This window comes from Bubalus kerabau, chromosome 10, assembly GCF_029407905.1.
Source record: "Bubalus kerabau isolate K-KA32 ecotype Philippines breed swamp buffalo chromosome 10, PCC_UOA_SB_1v2, whole genome shotgun sequence".
Taxonomy (NCBI): Eukaryota; Metazoa; Chordata; class Mammalia; order Artiodactyla; family Bovidae; genus Bubalus; species Bubalus kerabau.
This window is the reverse complement of record NC_073633.1, coordinates 9,341,745-9,368,128: the sequence shown is the minus strand read 5'-3', so window position 1 is coordinate 9,368,128 and position 26,384 is coordinate 9,341,745. Positions and strand designations below refer to the sequence as shown.

The 26,384-nt window shown below is 44.8% G+C and overlaps 2 protein-coding genes across 9 annotated transcripts in view; both read right to left on the bottom strand.

The window, feature by feature from the left end:
- The window catches only part of ARL14EPL (ADP ribosylation factor like GTPase 14 effector protein like), a 30,096-nt gene extending 14,920 nt beyond the window's left edge, over window positions 1–15,176 (bottom strand). Inside the window, exon 1 of one of the 4 annotated variants that reach the window (XM_055536556.1) lies at window positions 15,040–15,176. The gene's annotated coding sequence lies outside the window, so the exon portion shown is untranslated. Of the gene's footprint in view, window positions 1–14,378; window positions 14,576–14,866; window positions 15,017–15,039 lie in introns of those variants that run through there. The other 3 variants (XM_055536557.1, XM_055536555.1, XM_055536554.1) reach the window with 3 other exon arrangements.
- Window positions 15,177–22,036: 6,860 nt separating this feature from the next.
- Window positions 22,037–26,384, bottom strand: part of LVRN (laeverin) — a 76,403-nt gene continuing 72,055 nt past the window's right edge. Inside the window, exons 19-21 of one of the 5 annotated variants that reach the window (XM_055536550.1) lie at window positions 26,006–26,081; window positions 23,321–23,468; window positions 22,037–22,739 (exon numbers count right to left, since the gene is read on the bottom strand). In XM_055536550.1, the coding sequence (XP_055392525.1) occupies window positions 23,328–23,468; window positions 26,006–26,081 (217 nt within the window). In that variant the 3' untranslated portion in view covers window positions 22,037–22,739; window positions 23,321–23,327. Of the gene's footprint in view, window positions 23,469–26,005; window positions 26,082–26,384 lie in introns of all 5 variants that reach the window. The other 4 variants (XR_008698734.1, XM_055536549.1, XM_055536551.1 and 1 more) reach the window with 4 other exon arrangements.

Here is a 26,384-nt window from a genome sequence, read left to right as displayed (position 1 = left end):
AGCATCAATTCTTCAGCGCTCAGCTTTCTTCACAGTCCAACTCTCACATCCATACACGACCACAGGAAAAACCATAGCCTTGACTAGACGGACCTTTGTTGGCAAAGTAATGTCTCTGCTTTTGAATATGCTATCTAGGTTGGTCATAACTTTCCTTCCAAGGAGTAAGCGTCTTTTAATTTCATGGCTGCAGTCACCATCTGCAGTGATTTTGGAGCCCCAAAAAATAAAGTCTGACACTGTTTCCACTGTTTCCCCATCTATTTCCCATGAAGTGATGGGACCGGATGCCATGATCTTCATTTTCTGAATGTTGAGCTTTAAGCCAACTTTTTCACTCTCCTCTTTCACTTCCATCAAGAGGCTTTTTAGTTCCTCTTCACTTTCTGCCATAAGGGTGGTGTCATCTGCGTATCTGAGGTGATTGATATTTCTCCCGGCAATCTTGATTCCAGCTTGTGCTTCTTCCAGCCCAGCGTTTCTCATCATGTACTCTGCATATAAGTTAAATAAGCAGGGTGACAATATACAGCCTTGACGTACTCCTTTTCCTATTTGGAACCAGTCTGTTGTTCCATGTCCGGTTCTAACTGTAGCTTCCTGACCTGCATGTAGGTTTCTCAAGAGGCAGGTCAGGTAGTCTGGTCTTTCCAACTCTTGAAGAATTTTCCACAGTTTATTGTGATCCACACAGTCAAAGTCTTTGGCATAGTCAATAAAGCAGAAATAGATGTTTTTCTGGAACTCTTTTGCTTTTTCCATGATCCAGCAGATGTTGGCAATTTGATTTCTGGTTCCCCTGCCTTTTCTAAAACCAGGTTGAACAACTAGAAGTTCACGGTTCACGTATTGCTGAAGCCTGGCTTGGAGAATTTTGAGCATTACTTTACTAGCATGTGAGATGAGTGCAATTGTGCAGTAGTTTGAGCATTCTTTGGCATTGCCTTTCTTTGGGATTGGAATGAAAACACCTTTTCCAGTCCTGTGGCCACTGCTGAGTTTTCCAAATTTGCTGGCATATTGACTGCAGCACTTTCACAGCACCATCTTTCAGGATTTGGAATAGCTCAACTGGAATTCCCTCACCTCCACTAGCTTTGTTTGTAGTGATGCTTTCTAAGGCCCACTTGACTTCACATTCCAGGATGTCTGGCTCTAGGTCAGTAATCACACCATCGTGATTATCTGGGTCGTGAAGATCTTTTTTGTATAGTTCTTACATACAGATAAGATTACTCCTAAAAATCCTTTCAGAAAATGCTGACTGGGAAGAGCCCTGGACAGACAGGCTTTTGTCCAGTTTCTCAGGTTAGGAATCAGATGAAGTATTAAAGTGGACTTATATGTACAGGTGGCACCAGTGGTAATGCCTCCGCCTGCCAATGCAGGAACAAGAGGGGTTTGATCCCTGGGTTGGGAAGATCCCTGGAGGAGGAAATGGCAACCCCCTCCAGTGTTCTTGCCTAGAGAATCCCATGGACAGAGGAGCCTGGCAGGCTGCAGACCATGGGGTTGCAAGAGTGGGCCACGACTGAGCGCACACACACTACTACTGTACGTACCTAAGAGCCAGCATGACGGAATTGTGTTTACCTTTAAACTCCAGATCCATACACCCGGGCAAGTTTCTCACCCTGTGGAGGCCTCCAGAACTAGGTCACCCCAGAAACAGCACTGGGCCCTGAGCCCCGCATTTCTGCTCACTCTCAGGTACCCGGATCGAGGGAAACGCAGCGAAATGACTCACAACTGTAAGCACTTAACTCTGTCTCCGGGTTGCCTCCAGCACGGTAGGGTTAAAGTCAGCTGATGGTATCTTGCACAAGGTAAAGTGCTTTTTCTACTTTTATCCCTAAGGATATTTTCACATTTTCAAGGGAGGACAAGTCTTCAGTTTAAGCTCTAGCTCAAAAGTTGGTCTCCACTTTTACTCAGTAGCACATAAAGGGGTTTATTCAGAGAGGCTCTCAGTCAGACACTCCTCAGGAAACATTTAGAAGTAAAACACACACACGTTTTCATTCAATGCCCTTGAAGAACAGAGTCAAGTTCTCTTAATCTCATTCTGTCTCTAGCCTCAATTCCCATTCTTGGTGAAAATGACAGATCACTCAGATAATAGGTGAGCCAATCCCACCAGGGACCTATTTGGGAACAGAAACAACTTTGGTGCTGGCGATCAATTTAGGCCATTCCCTTGCTGCTCCCTCCTGGCTGACTCAGTTGTATTCAAAGCCACAAAATCACTGGATATCTCCAACGAAATCTCCATCGCCCTTCTTCCATAAGAATTAAAAGTTATCTTGATCCAAGTCTTTGAGCATGTTTTTAAAGCAACGTTAATGCTTTAGAAACAACTTTATTTGCAATGTATAATGATTCCTAGAAACATTTTTATTGCTGGATTTGCCACACATACACATGTAAAATGGCCCAGTATAAAATAATGTGAAAACAGCTATCATAAAGTAATTTGAAATGCACTCAGAAGAGAATATGATAAGCTGTGTGACCATACTGTTGCTTTTATTCTATTTTTTATTAGTGCCAGGAAGGCTGCATTCTGTGTGGTCATTCTGAATGAAACCAAAGCCCCTAATGAGTTCACACCTCACTCATTATCTGGATCTCTTCAATTATACATTTATATTCCTCCTTGTGATTTTAAGGATTATTTAAAAACAACAAAAAAAATGTCTGCCTGATGAGTCTGCCCCATCAATGCAAAGCAAAAGAAGAAAACTGGTTTATGAGACCAACAGCCTGGGCCACTTCAGCCTGATGCTGCTAAGTATACATTCAAATGTGTCCTGGTAAACATACTTCAGAACCACTCATCCCAAATTTCAAGCGTGGAGGTCCTTTTTCCTAAGGCCCTTGTACGCTCATTTCTTAGTTTTTGTTTTTGTTTTACGATGCTCTGCAACAAAAGCACCCCAATTTTCTTCTGCTCTTACCTGCACCACCTTGACTGTGATGGTATCTATTCAGAATCGACATCCTGTGGCTTACTTTTACCTCTCCTCTCTCTGCCAGCTTCAGAGGGACTCAAGAGCATCATTTGAAAAGGAGGGTCTTTCCAGTGATGATTTTCACAATGTTGTGAGTGCCTACTTAGCAATGAGAGTTGCCTTGCCAAGCCGAAGCAGTGGGAAAGAGAAAGCACACATACCTTTATGTTTGGATGATAAAGAGGAGAAGAATACCAGACAAAGAGAAACTGTACTGCCTGGTTTCCTTTGTTTTGCTGAGAAACCGCAGAACCCTCTGGGGGAAAAGTCAGAAGGCCCCTAAGGTGTTCCTACAATTTAACGCCTTGTCAGAGTGGCTGAGAGGAGGAGAGGTGGAAAAACAGAGGGGCTGGAGGGTGGGTGTAATTGTTACCTATCTCTTCCACCATGAGTCTATCTAAAATCATGTAAAATCAGGCAATGATCATTTCATTTGCTCACCCATCTTCAATCTGCAATAAGCAACGAATCTAGAATCCACAATTTAACTCTACTGCTCAATGTTATATCTCAACTTCAGATATTCAACTAATGTTAACAGCAAATTGTTTCCTAGCTATTTTTACACTTCAGTGTAAACAGCCCAATATACATATATAATGGATACATATATGTAGTAAAGGCTTCCCTGATGGCTCAGATGGTCAAAGAATCTGCCTGCAATGCAGGAAACCCAGGTTCCATTCCTGGGTGGGGAAGATCCCCTGGAGAAGGAAATGGCCACCCACACCAATATTCTTGTCTGGAGAACTCCATGGACAGAGGAGCCTGGTGGGCTACAGTCCATGGGATTGTAGAGTCGGACTGTGACTGAGTGACCAACACACAACACACACACACACACACAGAAATCTTGCAAAGAACAAAGAAGGGAAACAAAACTGTCAAGTTACAGGAGCTTCCAACCCATCTTGTATCTTGTATCTTGCAGGGATACAAGACCTGAAGGTGGTGCCAGAATTAAGTATATGTGACCTGAATTTTATATCCATTAAGTAACTGCTGTATTCTTGAGATTACACAGTAAGTATTGCATATAAATATAAAGATGTATACATACACATTTAAGCTAAAAACCATTTAGAAAAAAACTGATGTGAGTGCCTACTTCTCAATGAGAAACTAAACCATGTTTGTAAGCTGTGCCTAAGACATACATTAATCTCTAAATTACAGTCCTCTAATCATTCTCCTCCGTCACCAGGACTCAGATGTTGTGATGCGGGTCATTAAAACCACTTTTCAGAGAGATTAACACCTGCCTCGTTCATTTCTGAATTATATGGTAAAAACCATCATTTCACTCCTAATAACTTTTGCCACAAAAACAAGGAAAAAGGAAACAAAATCTTAGTTATAAGAGCTTGTAATTCCTTCGGCAGTGATGTAAAACCTTAAGGTGGTACCAGAATTAAGTATGTTTGACCTGAATTTTATAACCATAAGGCAAAGGCTGTATTTTTGAGACTACATAGTAAATTCTGCCCATCAAAAATACATCATCTTGTCATGTAAGAACTGCCAATTCCATCTTGCCAGTTAAGGATTAACAATCCTCAAATCAGGTAAAAATCCTGCCAGATTTTTTCACAGGCAATCACACCTTACAAAAACACATCTTTGGCCAATGTTTGGCTTTGTTCTTACATGTATAACAGGAGAATGCACTCTTCACTGATCTGACCACACAAGATGCTACAGAAAGAACATACATCAAGGTCCAAATACAAAGGATTATCCTGTAAAACTGAAGGAAAATCCTCTAAAGGATACGGATTATGGTCAACCAAGAAAAGTTCCAACTGAAAATCTTTTTTAAAAATTTAAGTGCTAAGAAATATGTGCCACAAGTTCAAAAGTTATTGCTTCCTCTTATTTCTTCAATTTTAAAAAGATATAAATTACACAAAATAATTTTCCTGCATTATTTTCAAGTTTCTCAAGCAAATTCTAATGATATTTTTAATAGCGGAGGGAACTATATATCTTACAATAGCTTATAATGAAAAATATCTGAAAAAGAATATATATGTGCATAACTGAATCACTGTGCACTTGAATTAACACAACACTGTAAATTAACCACACCTCAATAAAAAAACAAAAAGGGAGACCTGCTTAAAAAAATCTAAAGCATTGCAAACTAATCATGTAGCTAGCAAAGTTTCAGAGGAATTTCACATCATTTTTTTAAAAAGATAACAATATGATTTTAAAAGATGGAAGATAGTATTTTGTAAAGTTAATTATACTTTGCTAAAGTTCCTAGTCCTGAATATATTGCACTTTGACATGACTTTGACTAAGAAAATAATTTTCTCTCTTCAGATGTTCTCAGGTTTTTTAGAGCTTAAGTGGAGGTAATTCAAAATTGGCTGTTTTAAAATTAAGAATTCACACGGTAAAACACTCTTCAGTTACCTGTTAATTCTTGGAGTTTAAAATCCTTTATATTTGTAAGTTATATTCATTTGTCAGTTTGTAGCTACCTGAATCGGAGAAGGCAATGGCACCCCACTCCAGTACTCTTGCCTGGAAAATCCCATGGATGGAGGAGCCTGGCAGGCTGCAGTCCATGGGGTCGCTAAGAGTTGGACACAATTGAGCGACTTCACTTTCACTCTTTACTTGCATGCACTGGAGGAGGAAATGGCAACCCACTCCAGTGTTCTTGCCTGGAGCATCCCAGGGACGGGGGAGTCTGGTGGGCTGCCGTCTCCGGGGTCGCACAGAGTCGGACACTACTGAAGAGACTTAGCAGCAGCAGCAGCAGCAGCTATCTGTATACGAATTTGTAACAAACTATATCAGTTCAGTTCAGTTGCTCAGTCGTGTCTGACTCTTTGCGACCCCATGAATTGCAGCACGTCAGGCCTCCCTGTCCATCACCAGCTCCCAGAGTTCACCCAAACTCATGTGTATCGAGTCAGTGATGCCATCCAGCCATCTCATAGTTAACCCTTGAACAACATGGGTTTGAACTGTACAGGTCCACTTATACAGCTATTTTTTTTCAATACCATAATACCACATGATCCACGGACTTCCCAAGTGATGCTAGTGGTAAAGAACCTGCCTGCCAATGCAGCAGATGTAAGAAATGAGGGTTCGATCCCTAAGTTGGAAAGATCCCCTAGAGGAGGGCATGGCAACCCACTCAAGTATTCTTGCCTGGAGAATCCCATGGACAAAGGAGTCCGCTGGTCTTCAGCTCATAGAGTCACGGAAGAGTCAGACACAACTGAAGCAACTTAGAATGCAGGCACACCCATGATTCATGGATAGCTAAACCTGCTGGAGGTTGAATCCATGCATTCTGAGAAACCCTGGACACAGGAATTCTGGATATGCAAGTCTGGCTACAAGTTATGATCAGAATTTTGCCATTGTAGAAGGTCAGCATTTCAACCCCCATACTGTTCAAGAGTTCAACTGTTACTTTAAAAATAACACCACTCATAAACTTATGTATTGTAGTATTTCTTAAACTGGGAAATATTGGAATGCCCATACATACAAGAGTGGTTGAACAAAGTATGATGTAGCCACATGTACTATAAACATAGACTACTATGCAGCTGTGAAAAAGAATGAGGAAGATCTTTATGACATAATTTCCAGAATATTCTATTAACTGAAAATAGCACAAATGAGTATTTACCCTTCCTGTGAGAAAGAAGGGTATATAAGAAAATTTGTTACTTGCAGCCAAATAATTTTAATAAACCCAATGTGATATAGGATGTGGCTTATAAAGTAATTAAAGTCACTGATTTTGAGAGTCAGGAGCATCAAGGAAGGGGCTGCAGTAGGAAACTCTCTAGTTTAACTTCCTAACTGCATTAGAATCCTTCTCAGCAGCTACTGAACAGGCTTTCAGTGGGTTTATCTGAGCCTCTACTGGAAGGATCCCAGTGAGATGAATCCTTACTGTCGGGTACCATTACTGCAGGTTATCGTTTGATTAAGGTACTGTTCCGTTGTGAAACTCTTATGAGTCGTACTTTTGAAAGGACAGACTTCCTAGTGGGAATCAACATGAAGGTTTAGAAGTGAATGAAGCTGATAACCTGAACTAGGACCAGTGCCTTGATCACTGGAGGTGCTCACTGGGATCTATTATGACTGCTCTTTGAATCATTCACATAGCAAGCATTGATTAAATACCTTACTGGCGAGGCACCCTGTGAAAGATAAAAAGACAAATAAGACATGATTCATCTCTTTAAAAGAGTCCTATCTCTGATTTGACCTTTCATTTCAAAGAGGAATGCTCCCAAATTATTTTTTATTCCATGGAGAAATTTGTTCATATTTTCTTCTTCTTTATGGTGTATTTGTTCTGCTGTGTATTCTTCCCCAATTATTTGGGTTTTTTCCCCAGTGCCTTTGCAGAGGTCCCATTCTAATCATTTCTGATTATCTCTGGTCATAGCATGGAGGCCATTCTTTCCGGCTTCGCATGTGCTCCTGGCTTGCAACTCCTCTGACTTGGAATGTCCCTGGTCCTTTTACTGATCAAGACAAGGAGCTGCACAGCTGACTGCCACCCTGTCTCCCCAGTCCTACCACTCCAACAGCAAGCATCGTTTCCGTGCGTCTCCACACTCTGCCCCATTTTCCTGGTCGCTCAGGTGCCAAGGATGTACTGGAAGTCTATTGAAGGCTTTCAATTCTAAGGGAAGGGTTTCCAGTTTCCCCTAGGGTCTGCTACTTCGTATTGGAAGGCTCTGCATATTGTTAAGGATCCATCAGCACTGTGTGCTCAGTCGCTTCAGTTGTGTCTGACTCTTTGTGACCCCATGGACTGTAGCCCACCAGGCTCCTCTGTCCATGGAGTTCTCCAGGCAAGAATACTGGAGTGGGTTGCCATTTCCTTCTCCAGGGGATCTTGCTGACCCAGGGATCGAACCCAGGTCTCCTGCATTGCAGGCAGATTCTTTACCCCGAGCCACTGGGGAGGCCAGATCCACAGAACATATATCTGCTCTCAGATTTCTTTCACAATTGGGTCCAAATTTTACTTTATCTAGCAGTAATTAGTCATGGGATGTGATTTTCTACTTTACTCTGATTCCTAAGTTCACTGAATAAGGCATTTTCATCTCTGTTTCATACTCCACACAGTTAACAGGACAGCTTGGGGCCCTAGCCGGGTTTATGTGCTTTAATCCTGGTATCTCCACACATGACTACCACGGTCATCCTCCTAAAATCGCCTTACACTATGTCACCTCCCTTCTCCAACACGGCGGTGGAGTTTTGTGATCCTCAGCCTCGATACATGACCTGAGTCTGCTTTCCCAGCCTCACGGTCACTGCATCCTTCCGTTAGCCTGTCACTGAACGTCACTGTCCTTTCCTCAGTCCTGTTGCGCAGTTAGAGTCAGCATCCTGCTTCTATGTTTCCAAGCTTGTGTTGTAATAGTTGTTTAGTTGCTAAGGTGAGTTCGACTATTTGTGACCACATGGACTATAACTTGCCAGGTTTCTCTGTCCATGGGATTCTCCAGGCAAGAATACTGGAGTGGGTTGCCATTTCCTTAGGGGATCTTTCAGATCCAGGGAACAAACCTGGGTCTTCTACATTGGCAGGCAGATTCTCTACCACTGAGCTACCAAGGAAGCCCTGTGTTATAGTTAGTTGTCTATACACTGTTCTCTGGTACTGGACTTACCTCATTTCAAAGCAACAGATTTCTTCATTTATTTTTCTTTTTAACACACTGACAAATTTAATTAAAAAAACAAACTCTATTATATCTGCTAGCATAATATTCTAAATTATATATCAAAAAGGCTAAAAACAAAAGAATGAATAAAAATATATGGAAACATTCAAACAAAAAACATAGAGTTGGCAATCTTAATTTCAAACTTTAAGATGAAAAGAATTAGGAAGGACAAGAGAGCATCATTTTTTATATTTATAAAAGATATATAGTCCCAATATAGCTATGATGATAACGGAGCTTTATGTAAATAAATAACATAATATTGACATAATACAAGAACTGTTGGAAGCAAGGAGAGAGTAAGACTTCAGTTCTGTAGCATATGTCATAGCCACGAGCACGCTGCGGCTCAGTACATGATCACTGACATAAAGGGGCAGTGCCACACTGGACTAACTCAGGGAGCTGTTTCCTGGGAATCCAAGCAACAAAAGACCCTTTCCCCAGGGTCTAACCCGCACCCCCACCCGTACCTTCTCCCACGCTGCCCAGGTAAGTTCGAAGGTAGTAAGATCCCTGTCTCGCATAACTCGCAAAGCAAACCTTAAGGTTCACACACCACAGAACCCAAGTGCACTCCCACCCCATGAACCTCATATCTGCAAAGTGCCCTCTCCTTTTACTACAGCTGCAACCCAAATGAGCAGAGTGTGGACCTCAAACTTAAATGTTTTCTTATTTAAAACAGAAACAGACACACAGACATAGAAAAACAACTTATGGTTACCAAAGGGGAAGTGGGAGGGATAATTGGGAATTTAGGATTAACAGATACATACTATTGTACAGAAAATAGATAAACAAGTACCACCTACTGTATAACACAGAGAACTATTTCAGAAGCTTGTGATAACCTATAATGGAAAGGAATCTGAAAAACAATATATATGTGTGTGTACATGTATATGCTGTACACCTGGAACTAACACAGCACTGTAAACCAACTATACGTCAATAAAAACAAAACAAAACCCCTGAAACCACAAATCAAACCTAATGATGACATAATTGTGCGTTGTGTGTGCTTAGTCGTGTCCGACTCTTTGTAACCCCATGGACTGTAGCCTATCTAAGCTCCTCTGTCCATGGAATTTTCCCGGTAAGAATACTAGAGCTGCAGTGGGTTGCCATTTCCTACTCCAGGGACTTATTCTTGTGTGTATTTAAAAAAGAAAAAAAAAAAACCTGCTATATATTAGTAGTAGTTATCTCTAGATCTTTGTCTTATGCTATATTATTTCCTACACTTATCCATTTCCTATAATAAACATGCCTTTTACAATTTTTTTAAGTATTAATAAATATTTCAAAAAACACTTCTGAGAATAAATGTTCTCTTGTAGTGTAGCAACATATGTCCAGCAGATGGCGCAAAACCTCAATCCAGAATTAAAACAGACATAAAAAATGATAACCCTACTGCTCCAAGAAAGCGCATGTGGAGGGGACGTTTCCTGGTGGCCACAGATCAGTCAACGTGCACGCTGGCTCTAGAATTTGTGTTCCTCGAAGGTAATCTGTTTGACCTCTTCTACAGCCAAAGGTGAGTCATTGCAAAGAAAAGGAAGAAGACTATAAAGAGGGGGCATATGGAACTTCCAGAAGCTGCCACACAAGATGATTTATAGAGTGTCAACGTGATGTCACACCTGCAAAGGGTTTTGCAGGTTGTAGAGTCCATCAGTTTTCAAACATTGTTTTTTAGATTTTTCTCAGAGTAAACCCCAATATATTGAGCCAATAACACTCTAGCTATTCTAATTGGAGTGGGGGTTAGGGACAAGAGCCATCCCGAGCCTACTCTTTTTGTCCAAGTTTCCTCACCCCCGTACCCGGAGCTGGCATAATCAAGCATTGGCTATACTTAATCAACAGCTATGCAATCCATAAAATACTTCTAAGAAGCCCTAGAGAAACCCCCTAAGGGCAGTGCAATACTTTTACTTTACTACTCTCCTCCTCAGAGGAGTAGAGTTTCCAATTTGAAATGGAAACATGCATAAAAACAAACCAAAAAAAGTCACTAATTGATTTTAAAAGAAAAATCAGTAAGGACATTCAAAATGCATCAATAAATTCAATACTCATACATTCCACACATTTGACATCTGCAATTAAAATTTATGTTGAATTAAATTAACTTTCAGTTCAGTTCAGTCACTCAGTTGTGTCCGACTCTTTGCGACCCCATGAATCGCAGCACGCCAGGCCTCCCTGTCCATCACCAACTCCCAGAGGTCACCCAGACTCACGTCCATCGAGTCAGTGATGCCATCCTGCCATCTCATCCTCTGTCATCCCCTTCTCCTCCTGCCCCCAATCCCTCCCAGCATCAGTCTTTTCCAATGACTCAACTCTTCACATCAGGTGGCCAAAGTATTGGAGTTTCAGCTTCAGCATCATTCCTTCCAAAGAAATCCCAGGGCTGATCTCCTTCAGAATGGACTGGTTGGATCTCCTTGCAGTCCAAGGGACTCTCAAGAGTCTTCTCCAACACCACACTTCAAACGCCTCAATTCTTCGGCGCTCAGCCTTCTTCACAGTCCAACTCTCACATCCATACATGACCACAGGAAAAACCGTAGCCTTGACTAGACTAACCTTTGTTGGCAAAGTAATGTCTCTGCTTTTCAATATGCTATCTAGGTTGGTCATAACTTTCCTTCCAAGGAGTAAGCGTCTTCTAATTTCATGGCTGCAGTCACCATCTGCAGTGATTTTGAAGCCCCCCAAAATAAAGTCTGATGCTGTTTCCACTGTTTCCCCATCTATTTCCCATGAAAGTGATGGGACCGGATGCCATGATCTTTATTTTCTGAATGTTGAGCTTTAAGCCAACTTTTTCGCTCTCCTCTTTCACTTCCATCAAGAGGCTTTTTAGTTCCTCTTCACTTTCTGCCATAAGGGTGGTGTCATCTGCATATCAGGTTATTGATATTTCTCCCGGCAATTTCGATTCCAGCTTGTGTTTCTTCCAGTCCAGCATTTCTCATGATGTACTCTGCATAGAAGTTAAATAAGTAGGGTGACAATATACAGCCTTGATGTACTCCTTTACCTATTTGGAACCAGTCTGTTGTTCCATGTCCTGTTCTAACTGTTGCTTCCTGACCTGAATACAGATTACTCAAGAGGCAGGTCAGGTGGTCTGGTATTCCCTTCTCTTTCAGAATTGTCCACAGTTTATTGTGATCCACACAGTCAAAGGCTTTGGCATAGCCAATAAAGCAGAAATAGATGTTTTTCTGGAACTCTCTTGCTTTGTCCATGATCCAGAGGATGTTGGCAATTTGATCTCTGGTTCCTCTGCCTTTTCTAAAACCAGCTTGAACATCAGGAAGTTCACAGTTCACATATCGCTGAAGCCCGGCTGGGAGAATTTTGAGCATTACTTTACTAGCATGTGATATGAGTGCAATTGTGCAGTAGTTTAAGCATTCTTTGGCATTGCCTTTCTTTGGGATTGGAATGAAAACTGACCTTTTCCAGTCCTGTGGCCACTGCTGAGTTTTCCCAATTTGCTGGCATATTGACTGCAGCTCTTTCACAGCATCATCTTTCAGGATTTGAAATAGCTCAACTGGAATTCCATCACCTCCACTAGCTTTGTTCGTAGTGATGCTCGCTAAAGCCCACTTGACTTCACATTCCAGGATGTCTGGCTCTAGGTGAGTGACCACACCATCGTGATTATCTGGGTCATGAAGATCTTTTTTGTATAGTTCTTCTGTGTATTCTTGCCACCTCTTCTTAATATCTTCTGCTTCTGTTAGGTCCATACCATTTCTGTCCTTTATTGAGCCCATCTTTGCATGAAATCTTCCCTTGGTATCTCTAATTTTCTTGAAGAGATCTCTAGTCTTTCCCATTCTGTTGTTTTCCTCTATTTCTTTGCACTGATCGCTGACAAAGGCTTTCTTATCTCTTCTTGCTATTCTTTGGAACTCTGCATTCAGATGCTTATATCTTTCCTTTTCTCCTTTGCTTTTCGCTTCTCTTCTTTTCACAGCTATTTGTAAGGCCTCCCCAGACAGCCATTTTGCTTTTTTGCAAATCCAAATTAACTTTGGATTCACTTAAATCCTTTTTATGATTTAAAATCCTTTTCAATACTTTCCAAGGTTTATGCAAACTACAGGAAGTCAGTATTTGAGCTAAAGCAAGCTTTCCTGAGAAATATAACCATATTCTTGGATAAGCACATTCATTTGTATCAATAAAGTTTACTTGTATCAATAAAATATTCTTAAGCTGTACTCTCTGTACCATCTATATTGCAAAATGCAATTATAGACCATAACAAATAGTGATTTGACAACAAGAAACTAGTTTTTTTTTTAGAAATTTTGGAATTCCATGAAAATCTGACTAAATAATGTTTACAAAGTAGAAGTAACAACCTATTTAAATGCATTCGCCTAAAGTTTCTTTTCAATACAAGGCTAAATTTAGCTTTAGGAAATTATTTTTAGAAAGTTTCCCTTTGTTTTGAACAACATATCTACCTGAAGCATTGCTTGTTATTCCTAAGAGTTGCCTGGCTGGTTAGCTGGCTTAGTAGTTCAACCTTGTCCTCTCTGTGACCCCTAAGACTGCAGCCCGCCAGGCTCCTCTGTCCATGGGGATTCTGCAGGCAAGAATACTGGAGTGGGTTGCCATGCCCTCCTCCAAGGGATCTTCCCAACCCAGGTCTCCCGCACTGCAGGTGGATTCTTGACTGTCTGAGCCACGCTGTCTGGTTTATGGTAAGGTTGCGGATTAGAGCTTCCCAGGTTGCACTAGTGGTCAAGAACTCCCACGCCAATGCGGGAGACATAAAAGCACAGGTTTGACACCTGGTTAGGGAAGACCCCTTGGAGGACAGCATGGATTAAAACGTTTCACCTGTGGCTTCTCAGCATATTAACCATGTTCCAAGCTGATAGTCGGGGACTTCCCTGATACCTCAGGTGGTCAAGAATCCTCCTGCAATGCGCGAGACCTGGGTTCAACCCCTGGGTTGGGAAGATGCCCTGGAGAAGGGAAAGGCTACCCACGCTTTCACTTTCAAGCGGACAGTCAAAACAAAAATACCGAAGTAAATAGGGTTTGGCAGTAGCAGAGCTGGTCCTAAATTCTGACTTCTGGGGAGGGGTGCTTCCCTGACAGACAGGGCAGCCACAGCGTCGGCCGCGTCTGGAATGCTTAGGCAAGCAAGGCCACGGCTTCCCCTCGGAACCGGCAGATGTTAGGTCCAGCTCGGGTGCGGCCTGGGACGCCGGTAGGGCCTTAAAAAAAAAAAAAAAACAACCCACTGACTTCTGCTGTCAGTGGCACAGGTGGTAAAGAACCCGTGGTCCCAATGCAGGAGACACAGAAGAGCCACGAGTTCGATCCCTGGGTCGGGAAGGGAATGACTACCCACCCCAGGCTTCTTGCCTGGAGAGTCCCATGGACAGAGGGAGCCTGGCGGCCGCCAGTCCATAGAGTCACAGAGGGTCTAAAGACGGGACTGAAGAGTTTAGTCTCAGAGTTTAGACTAAAGAGTCTAAGACACGGCTGAAGCGACTGAGCACACACGCCCGCCTCTCCTAGCACTGGGGCCTTCAGCCTCTGTTTCCCCAGGTGGTAACATCAGAACAGTTAGACTGACCTGAGTGGGTGACTAAGCGGTTGTCGCCCAGCTCCAAACCCACCTTCTTCCCACGCGGGGAGACGTTAGGACCCGGGTTCTGCAGACCACAGTTTGACTCTGCCGACAGGGGGCGCCGGCGGGCGACAGGAGGCTGGCGCGGGTCAGCGCGCATGCGCCTCTGGCTCTTTCCTGTTTCTACAGCAACGCGTTCTCGCGGCAGGGGCTGTTGGGTTCCAGTTCTCAGGACCTCCTCCCACCCCACGCTCCATCCCCGAGGCCCAGCCTAACGTGTCCCCGAGGCCCAGCCTAACGTGTCCCCGCAGAACTACCAGCACCAGCTGTCCCGGGCCCCGCCCCAGCAACTGACCCATGAGAAGGCAGTCACCACTGCAGGGGTTCTCCCTGAGGCTGACGAGCCAAGCCCCACACTGGGCTCGTCAGCCAGGGGCCACGCCACGGGAAGAGGAGCCCCCGGGAAGCGTGTCTTGAAGGCGAGCGGGGCTTACTTTCAGGAGGGCCGGAAGGCCGTGGGTCACAGACTCCACTCAAAGGGCGCAAACAGAATCTCGCACTCCCGGGGACCCAGGGCAGAGACGGTAATGGGAAAGCAGCCTGGGCCAGACCCACTTGCTGATCTCGGGAGAGCCTCCTGGACAGGCAGGAGGCAGCTGGGACTCACCCCGGGGACACAAGCACTGTCAGCAGCCACTTGTGGGAGCTCGTCCCACCACGAGGACGCTGGAGGTGGTAAACACCGTTTCAGAATCCTGCCTCCAGCTTACTAGTGCCGGTCCAGGCCCCACCCATCAGCCAGTTTGCACTGGATCTGATGGCCTGGGGCGGAGCAGCCAGCTGGGAAGGGACACAGCCCCACCCATTAGCAGGCAGGCTGCTGAAGGACCCTAGAACTCCCAGGGGTGGGGGTCACAGCAAGGTCAGGACACAGCCCCGCCCACCTGAGAGATGGCACTAGCCCCCACTACCCCAGGGCACCACAGCCTGCGACCCCCACCCCCCAAATGTGTCCATCGGTGGACTGGCACTACCCCGGCCCCTTTTCTAATTAGTAAAACCGCTAATTAGAAAACATACATGCATGTATGGATGTGAGAGTTGGACTGTGAAGAAAGCTGAGCGCCGAAGAATTGATGCTTTTGAACTGTGGTGTTGGAGAAGACTCTTGAGAGTCCCTTGGACTGCAAGGAGATCCAACCAGTCCATTCTAAAGGAGGTCAGTCCTAGGTGTTCACTGGAAGGACTGATGCTAAAGCTGAAACTCCAACACTTTGGCCACCTCATGCGAAGGGTTGACTCATTGGAAAAGACCCTGATGCTGGGAGGGATTGGGGGCAGGAGGAGAAGGGGACGACAGAGGATGAGATGGCTGGATGGCATCACCGACTCGATGCACGAGAGTTTGAGTGAACTCCGGTAGTTGGTGATGGACAGGGAGGCCAGGCGTGCTGCGATTCATGGGGTCGCAAAGAGGCGGACACGACTGAGCGACTGAACTGAACATGCTCCCTATATTTTCGTGCTGTGCTTACTGGCTCTGTCGTGTCCGATTCTTTGTGACCCCATGAACTTTTGCCTGGGGATTCTGTCCAAGGGGATTCTCCAGGCAAGAATACTGGAGTGGGTTGCCATGCCCTCCTCCAAGGGATCTTCCCAACCCAGGTCTCCCGCACTGCAGGTGGATTCTTGACTGAGCCACGCTGTCTGGTTTATGGTAAGGTTGTGGATTAGGGCTTCCCAGGTTGCACTAGTGGTCAAGAACTCCCACGCCAATGCGGGAGACATAAAAGCACAGGTTTGACACCTGGTTAGGGAAGACCCCTTGGAGGACAGCATGGATTAAAACGTTTCACCTGTGGCTTCTCAGCATATTAACCATGTTCCAAGCTGATAGTCGGGGACTTCCCTGATACCTCAGGTGGTCAAGAATCCTCCTGCAATGCGCGAGACCTGGGTTCAACCCCTGGGTTGGGAAGATGCCCTGGAGAAGGGAAAGGCTACCCACGCTTTCACTTTCAAGCGGACAGTCAAAACAAAAATACCGAAGTAAACAGGGTTTGGCAGTAGCAGAGCTGGTCCTAAATTCTGACTTCTGGGGAGGGGTGCTTCCCTGACAGACAGGGCAGCCACAGCGTCGGCCACGTCTGGAATGCTTAGGCAAGCAAGGCCACGGCTTCCCCTCGGAACCGGCAGATGTTAGGTCCAGCTCGGGTGCGGCCTGGGACGCCCGTAGGGCCTTAAAAAAAAAAAAAAAACAACCCACTGACTTCTGCTGTCAGTGGCACAGGTGGTAAAGAACCCGTGGTCCCAATGCAGGAGACACAGAAGAGCCACGAGTTCGATCCCTGGGTCGGGAAGGGAATGACTACCCACCCCAGGCTTCTTGCCTGGAGAGTCCCATGGACAGAGGGAGCCTGGCGGCCGCCAGTCCATAGAGTCACAGAGGGTCTAAAGACGGGACTGAAGAGTTTAGTCTCAGAGTTTAGACTAAAGAGTCTAAGACACGGCTGAAGCGACTGAGCACACACGCCCGCCTCTCCTAGCACTGGGGCCTTCAGCCTCTGTTTCCCCAGGTGGTAACATCAGAACAGTTAGACTGACCTGAGTGGGTGACTAAGCGGTTGTCGCCCAGCTCCAAACCCACCTTCTTCCCACGCGGGGAGACGTTAGGACCCGGGTTCTGCAGACCACAGTTTGACTCTGCCGACAGGGGGCGCCGGCGGGCGACAGGAGGCTGGCGCGGGTCAGCGCGCATGCGCCTCTGGCTCTTTCCTGTTTCTACAGCAACGCGTTCTCGCGGCAGGGGCTGTTGGGTTCCAGTTCTCAGGACCTCCCCCCACCCCACGCTCCATCCCCGAGGCCCAGCCTAACGTGTCCCCGAGGCCCAGCCTAACGTGTCCCGAGGCCCAGCCTAACGTGTCCCGAGGCCCAGCCTAACGTGTCCCCGCAGAACTACCAGCACCAGCTGTCCCGGGCCCCGCCCCAGCAACTGACCCATGAGAAGGCAGTCACCACTGCAGGGGTTCTCCCTGAGGCTGACGAGCCAAGCCCCACACTGGGCTCGTCAGCCAGGGGCCACGCCACGGGAAGAGGAGCCCCCGGGAAGCGTGTCTTGAAGGCGAGCGGGGCTTACTTTCAGGAGGGCCGGAAGGCCGTGGGTCACAGACTCCACTCAAAGGGCGCAAACAGAATCTCGCACTCCCGGGGACCCAGGGCAGAGACGGTAATGGGAAAGCAGCCTGGGCCAGACCCACTTGCTGATCTCGGGAGAGCCTCCTGGACAGGCAGGAGGCAGCTGGGACTCACCCCGGGGACACAAGCACTGTCAGCAGCCACTTGTGGGAGCTCGTCCCACCACGAGGACGCTGGAGGTGGTAAACACCGTTTCTGGTAAACACCGTTTCAGAATCCTGCCTCCAGCTTACTAGTGCCGGTCCAGGCCCCACCCGTCAGCCAGTTTGCACTGGATCTGATGGCCTGGGGCGGAGCAGCCAGCTGGGAAGGGACACAGCCCCACCCATTAGCAGGCAGGCTGCTGAAGGACCCTAGAACTCCGGGGGGCGGGGGGTGGGGGTCACAGCAAGGTCAGGACACAGCCCCGCCCACCTGAGAGATGGCACTAGCCCCCACTACCCCAAGGCACCACAGCCTGCGACCCCCACCCCCCAAATGTGTCCATCGGTGGACTGGCACTACCCCTGGCCCCTCCCTTATCTACTTAGTAAAAATGCTAATTAGAAAACATACATGCTCCCTATGTTGGTGTCCTGTGCTTACTGGCTCACTCATGTCCGATTCTTTGTGACCCCATGAACTTTTGCCCGCCAGGCTCTTCTGTCCATGGGGATTCTCCACGCAAGAATTCAGGAGTGGGTTACCATGCCTTCCTCCAGGGGATCTTCCCGACCCAGGGATAAGACCGGGGGTATCCTGAATTGCAGGCGGATTCTTTACCAGCTGAGCTACTTGTATAGCCGCATTTTTTACAATAGCTAAAATACGGAAGCAACTGCGCAGTGGTAAAGAATCTGCCCGCCAATGCAAGAGATTCAAGAGACAGGTTCAATCGCTGGGTAGGGAAGAACCCCTGGAGTAGAAAATGGCAACCCACTCTTGTATGCTTGCCTGGAAAATCCCATGGAGGATCCTGGCCGGCTACAGTCTATGGGGTCACAAAGAGTGGGGCACGACTGAGCGCGCACACACCAAGTGCCCATTATTGAATGAATGGATAAAGAATATGTGGTGCATATACATATAATGGAATATTACTCAGCTACAAAAAAATTAAATCTTGCATTTTGCAACAACATGGGTGTACCCAGAGGGTATTATGCTAAGACAAGTAAGCCAGAGAAAAACGAATAATGTATGATTTAGTTTAGATCGAGAATCTAAAAATCAAGACAAATGAACCCACATAAGGAAACAGAAACAAGGTCACTGATAAAGAGAGCAAACAGGTCGTCGTTGCCAGAGGGAAGGAAATACTGGAGAGGAGAATAATAGGTAAAGGTGCACTGAGAATAATAGGAAGTGCACAGTGTGGGGAATATGGTCAATAATTCTATAATATCTTCATATGGTGACATCATAACTGGGCTTATTGTAGTGCCCATTTTGTAATGTACAGACATATAAAATCACTATGTTGTGAACCAGGAACTCTCATAGTGTTGTAAGTCAATTATACTTTAAAAACATGAGCTCCCCCCAGTAGTTCAGCTGGTAAAGAATCTGCCTGCAGTGCAGGAGACCCTGGTTCGATATCTACATCAGGAAGATCCGCTAGAGCAGGGATAGGCTACCCACTCCAGTATTCATGGGCCTCCCTGGTAGCTCAGACAGTAAAGAATCTGCCCACAATGCGGGAGACCTGGATTCTATCCCTGGGTTGGGAAGATCCCCTGGAGGAGGGCAGGACAACCCACTCCAGTATTCTTGCTTGGAGAATCCCCATGGACAAAGGAGCCTGGCAAGCTATAGTCATGGGGTGGAAAAGTGTCCGACTCGACTGAGGGACTAAGCATACACTTCAAAAACAAACTAACCAACTCCTGGAAAAGAGATCAGATTTTTATGATTACCAAAGGTACGGGATGGGGGAGAGTGGCGTGGATGGAGGGGTTACCTGAAGGTATTCAAAAGATATGATTAAAAGATAAATTATCTCAACTTTCAGAGATAATAAATACTAGGGCTATAATGTAAATACAATATATATAATTAACACTGTTTTATATGTATCATATATGAAAGTTAAGAGAGTAAATGGAGAATTCTCATCACAAGAAAAAATTTTTTTTCTACTTCTTTAATTTTGTGTCTATGTGAGACCGTGGATGTTTACAACCCCATGGACTGTAGCCTGCCAGGTTCCTCTGTCCATGGGATTCTCCAGGCAAGAATACTGGAGTAGGTTGCCAGGCCCCCCTCCAGGGGATCTTCCCAACCCAGGGATCAAACCCACATCTCTCATATATCCTGCATTGGCAGGTGGGCTCTTTACCACTAGCGCCACCTGGAAAGCCATATGTGTAAATCTATCCGTTTACTGAGAACTGCTAACATCAATACCTTCCATTTCAATCCAACAACAAAGGGTTCATTCTGGTTTTTCCTTTTGAGTATCTGCAACTCCCTTCTCCAGCAGTGAGAAATCTGTACCCTACTGTCATCTGTAAACTGTCTCATTTGATCCACACCCCAGTGGTGACCACGCTTCCATCTCTGCCTGCCCCCATCCCACAGAATGCCTTCCTCTTTCTCCTCAGGCACTGATACCTTATGCTGACCCCTCCTCCAATCTGAACGTCCTCTCCACCCCACTATGGGACTCCCCCACTCTCACCCTGTTTGGGCTCTGACGGTCTGTGTCATAAGCTAGCTCCTTGCACCCTGTGACCACTCTACTCACCCTTCAAGCTGCTCCCTGCTGGCTGGACTCCCTCTTCACCTACTCAAGCTCTTACACCCTGTTCCAGCTGCCCCTCAGCTCCCACTGGTGTTGATGCCTCACTCTTAGGACTGACCTGTTTATGAAAGGAAGGGGAAAGGAAGAGTCCTAATAACTCTTCAACACATGTGCAGTGAGGAACGTCTTTGCTGAATGTTGTGTAATTGGACAGAAGATCGAGCTGGAGGCAATATATGTGTAGTTTCTAATGCTGCTGCCTACGCTACATAATTCGTTTATACAAAGGAGCAGTTATATTTATTTTTAAGTCTCTCTTAAAGCTTGGGATAATCCTGCTAGAGTCTAGATGGAAAAAAAGATAGCATTTACTGGAGTAAACAGGAAAAGTAATTAAGCAGAGCTTTTAAGAGCTCGTTTTGCTTCTTCCTTCTTCAAAATAAATTGCTGTACAAACTGGCCCCAGAGCTCTAAGTTACAGAGCATCCAGAGTCCTCAAGACTAAGGCATTTGTTCTTTCACGTAAGGTCAACAATGGAAATTCACCAAATGGGTCTGAGGAGCAAAAAAGGATAAGATTGTAAGGAAAACTTTAATTTCTGATTGTCAAATTGAAAAAAATCATGAATACATTGTATATCTTATGAACCTGTTTTAGGATGAACAGTACAAAGCAAACTGATCAAAAAATTGTGTTAGAGCTGTGGTACTAGTAGATAAGCTGGCTCATTGGTCATTAAAGTAGTTCTATCATTTACACAAATCTGCCATAGTGTGTCTGACTTACTGCTATCACAGTAACCAATAATCACTTCTTTTTATACTAAATATAAGGTACGATTTAATAAAATGTAATAAAATGCTTATCTGGAGTGACTGGCTTCATCCAAGTACAAGAAAGTGTACATTGTTCAAAACTCTTGTTCATATTTAGAGGAAGGACTATCAGCAAAATATTTGGGCATTTGGTTTGAATAAATGCTTTCAGTGCTGTGTAATGACTACAGAAGCTATACTGTAATAGGACTTGGTCAACAAATGGTCTGAAGAACCCCGTGTGCTCCTCTGGTAGGATCAGGGCTTGGCATCACCTACTAACAGGCGTCAGGGCCCGCTCGGACCCCGGGCACCAGTGTCCAAGTACACTTGGTGAAATAAGCACAGGAGGGGAGGAAGACCAAGGAGAGGGGACATGGACAAGCAGGTGGAAGGACGCCGAGGTGACTGGAAAGGGAGAAGGACAGGGGAACCCAAGGGGAGAGAGCGGGTGGAAGAGGAGGAGAGGAGGAGAGAGCAGTGGGGAGATACGTGACACGGTGATGGGGAGATGCGCCGGACGACTGGAAGAGACACAGGAAATAGAGAATGCACGTTAAAAACAACACAGGGAGATAGTGCACAGCGATAATTCGAAGCCATAGAGGCGGTTTATTGCTTACATTTTAAATTGCTGAACTTAAAGAACAGTCTCCTGAACCCACAATCCATCATCAAGTCTGCGCAGATAGCTTTGGTTTGTTCTCACGCCCCATAGTTTCCCACTCCCTTGCAGGGAGAATCTTCCTGCAAGTGAATATGAAAGTGAGCTTAAAAAAACCCTTAGATCACATTACCTTGAGCTTATACGACATATTTAAAGGCTTTTTCTAAAGGGCAGCTGCTATATAACACAGGGAGCTCAGCTCAGTGCTCTGTGATGACCTAGAGGGGCGGGAGGGCAGCTCAAGAGAGATGAGACATATGCATACATACAGCGGATTCATGTTGTGGCACAGCAGAAACTAACACAACATTTTAAGCAATTATATTCCAATTTCTTTTAAATTTTAAAAAATAGAGGCTTTTCATTGACATAATCCTTAGTCTTTACAGCATCACTCTGAGGTAGATAGGAGATCTGTAGTTTTACCCCCATTCTGTAAAAACAAAATCAAAATTAAACAAGAATTAAAACAGTAGACACACGAAGTCTAGAGTACGGAGATTTGCCTTAGCGGTCCTGATTAAATCAGAGGTAACAAAACTGAGCTAATTCTGTACACAGGGACTGATGACAAAGTTTAAAGTTGTCCAGACTACAAACAGGTTCAATTTGGCCAATTGAAACCCCATTTCGAACTTAATCCCCCTGAGTGCAAAGTTGTAAAGATGATGCTCTGGTTAATCCGTTAGTTCTATTTCTCTTTATTTGACCATTTTCCTTGGCACTATAGATGAGTCCATAATTGCTATTTGTCTGTTGACATCACTATTTTTGCGGCTATACTTTGGCTGAAAGACAGTCCATCCCACAGGTGAAGTATACAGTCCAGAGCTTCCGCAGAGCCTTGGTCTCCATCTGGTCTCCACAACAGCGATCCTACAGGGACTTCCTGGGTGCTATGACCCCGGTCTCTTTGTGACACCAGGAGGTTCAGTAGCCAGTAAAGTGTGGGACGATGCAGCAGACACTGGGGAGAGAGACAGGGGCAGGAGGAGACTCATTTCTTGCCTCTGGGGCACTTAACGTGGCTCATAAAATTGTTCTTTTTAAAATTTGCATTTCTTTGGCTTTTCTGTCTGCCAGTGAATATTATTTTTCTGGTTTCTATTTCATTACACTGTTGTGTCATTTGCTTATTACTCTTTTCGGTATTGAACTAAATAAACCCTAGAGTATTGCAAATGTGTGTTTCCCTCAGAAAACAATGCTCTCATTTAGCTAATGATGTAATATTCCACTGGCCTTCACAACAAGAATAAGCGAAATTTTGCAAGGTAAATTTGTTTTTCCAAGGCATTTAAAGTAAATTATGTGGTTTGTAGCCTGACACGAAGCAAAATCTTCCCCAGAAATACAGCATGGTTGGCCAAATCCCCAACAGTCGCTGAGCCACAGGGCCAAATGTGACAACATGGGAGGAACAGGACTCTGAGCAGCAAATGTGACTGAAATGCAAACAACAAAATGTGTGGTTTTCCAGACTCAGAGAATATTGGAGGACAAAACTGTGAGCACATTATAATACGCAAGTGAAAGGCTGAAAGTCACCAGTAAATTATGTGTTTTTCCGCAGCCACGCCACTATCCTGGCATTTCGCTCTTTATTTTTCAGATTCTCGTTCTTTATTGTCTGTAATTTGGCCTGAACTGTGAGTCTCTGGTGCTCCTCCAACATGTTACTGCAAAACTGCTGCAGCTGAAAGAACAAATAGATGGTCAGTCCATCAGTGTAACTGAACTTCTCACTTAGACACAGTCAGACCCAGTTCATGTTAGGTAGTAGCGTGATCTTGCAAACGGATGAATGGCAGTTGGAATGAGTAGAAATGTGTGTCCCTGAGAAATGCGACTGAGAAAATATGACGAAGAATACACCTGTCCTGAAGAAGCTGATATAGAGAGGAAGTTCCAGGAAGTAGAAAATTTGTCTACTTTATTTGCTGCTCTATTCCCCCAGCAGCACACAGTAGGTGTTCAACAAAGATTTCCTGATTCATGTTGGATATTAGACCAGATGTGTGGACAGAGAGACCTTCCCTCTTCTCAAAAATAACATAATTTCCAAAGCTCAAACCCAGTACACAGCATCTGTTTCTTTACAAATGTTATCCTTAAGAGTATTTATAGTGGATTATCCATTGGCTAAACTCCTTCACTGAATCAGATCAAGCATTCAGTTATAAGAACATTTGTTCCAATATTACATACAAGCCAGATGCCAAGTGTTGGATAAAATACATGTCAAAAGTCTGTTTCTGTGTCACTGGATAAGAACTCAGAACACGGGCTACCATAAAATGCTAGTGTACCCTGTTGTTTCTCCTCCTGGCAGGAGGGGAGGGGACAACAGAGGATGAGAGGGTTGGATGGCATCGCTGACTCAATGGACATGAGTTTGAGCAAGTTCTGGGAGTTGGTGGTGGACAGGGAAGCCTGGCGTGCTGCAGTCCATGGGGTCGCAAAGAGTAGGACAGGACTGAGCGACTGAACTGAACTGATCCTGTTTTTTAGTCGCTAAGTCCTATCTGACTCTTTTGTGACCCCATAGACTAAAGTCCATCAGGCTCCTCTGTCCATGGGATTCTCCAGGCAAGAATACTGGAGTGGGTTTCCATTTCCTTCTTCAGGGGATCTTTCTGACCCAGGAATCAAACCCCAATCTCCTGCATCGGCAGGCAGATTCTTTACCACTGAGCCAACAAATTCCACAAAAGGTCACTTAAACTTAATATATTTGAAAGTCAGTAACAATAGGGTTGTCATGCCTAACTACAATGCAGAAGAAAAGTAAGGTTCTAGGAAAAAGTAGATTAAGGGAACAAGAGCAAACCTCTCTCTCTCCCCGCCACACCTGGGCATTCCTGCCAGGCAGTAGGAGCCACATGCCAACAGCATTGCCCAAGACTGGGAGTCTGCAGCAGGCGGGAGGGGAGTGTGGGTCTAGGGACTGTGGGGGGCTTCATAGGTGCTTGAGAGCACGAGAGAGGCCCAGGCTCCAGCAGGGTAGAGAAGAAAGACCAGATCAAGAGATATGAGAGTGGATAAAAACTGCCGGTATGGAGGGAAAAGGGATTCATGTGACTTTCATTTTCCTTTTTTAGTAATTATTTTCAATATTACCATGTGAACTGATAAAAATAGGACTGTTGGGCATTAACAGCTTTTTGATAAGGATATTCATGGGAGCTAACTTGTTTTCAAGATTGCAATAATTGAACCACTACTAAATCCATTTCTGTGTTTTTAAAAAAAATGAACCATCAGTGATTGTAGATTTTTGGAACTTTGGGGAGAGCTAAAGTTACACAAACTTCACTCACTCATTCAATAACAACAGCAACACTTTTCTGGGTTCTGTAGAGAGAAAGCTGAACTGAGGCACTTTTGAAGAGATCAACACACAAACTCAGTGTTGCTTCTAGGAGCTGCCATTTCAGCATTTTTGGGGGTGCCCCTCACTCTCTTGTCTGGGGAATCCCTGATAAGTTAGGTCCTGACAGCTCAGTCTCAGGCAGGCCAAAACTCAAGCAGAGATCATTCCTCCAGGAATTATCAGTTCTTCTCTCTCACAGTAACAGCTACATAGGATGATTTGGGTGCATGGAGGAGAGGGTGTCAATGAGGATGTGCTTGGAACAGGGTCTAAAAGGATGATTAGGAATTATCCAGCCAAAGACAGGCATGAGGAGGCCAGGACACAGAAGGTAAGTGTTTCTGAAATCTAGGAAATGTGCAAGGACATGATAATTTAAGAAATGTTCTAAGTGGAACAGTGTAACTAAAGGAAATGTGTGCAGAGGTGCCTATGTCTCTTATTCTCTGAAACGGTTGGTGAAGAGGGCAAAAATTAAGATGGAGAGTAAGGCAGCCAGATTATGAAGGGTCTTGTGCGCTAATGAAAAAACTTCTACATTTTTTGTGAGAACTATGATGAGCAGGGCAATGAGCGGCAACACTGTGACAGGAGGGACGGAGGGAAGACAGGACCAGGGTGCGGAGGCCGCAGTTGCGATGACTCAGATGGGAAATGGTGAAATCCACCCCTCCAAGAATAAGAATGGTCTCTATCAGGAACAAGGCAGAATTAAAAGACATTTCCTGCAGCGAGAAGAGCACCAATAGAGGACGGAAGGTAATGATTCAGATAAGCTTATTATTTTTAATTTTAGCAACTCCAGATTACATAAAAATGGCTTCTACATTGTCATAGTTCACACTATCTATACTACCTACCTCTGAGATCTGTAAATCTGTACTTATGGTTCTCCCGATCACATATAGTAGGGTAACCAATGATTGTGTTCCATACCTACAAAGCAACAAACCGCTAATCAGGAGTGGAAAGTGTTTTGTAAGACAAAGCTATACAGCAGGTAAATGCTAATATACAGTCCCTATTAATCCCTATCTCCCAAATCTAAGCAAAACCATATATAAAGTAGTTTAGCTTCATCTTTTAATAGAAAATTCATGCTCTAGAAAAGTCTATTAGCACAAAGAAGTAATTACAGTTAAATACTGATTTGTGTAACACATGGTTTTAAAAGTTTCATATAAATGTAAAAAGCTCTTCTTAAAAACAGTAACAGCAACTGCTTTTATCTTTTAAAAT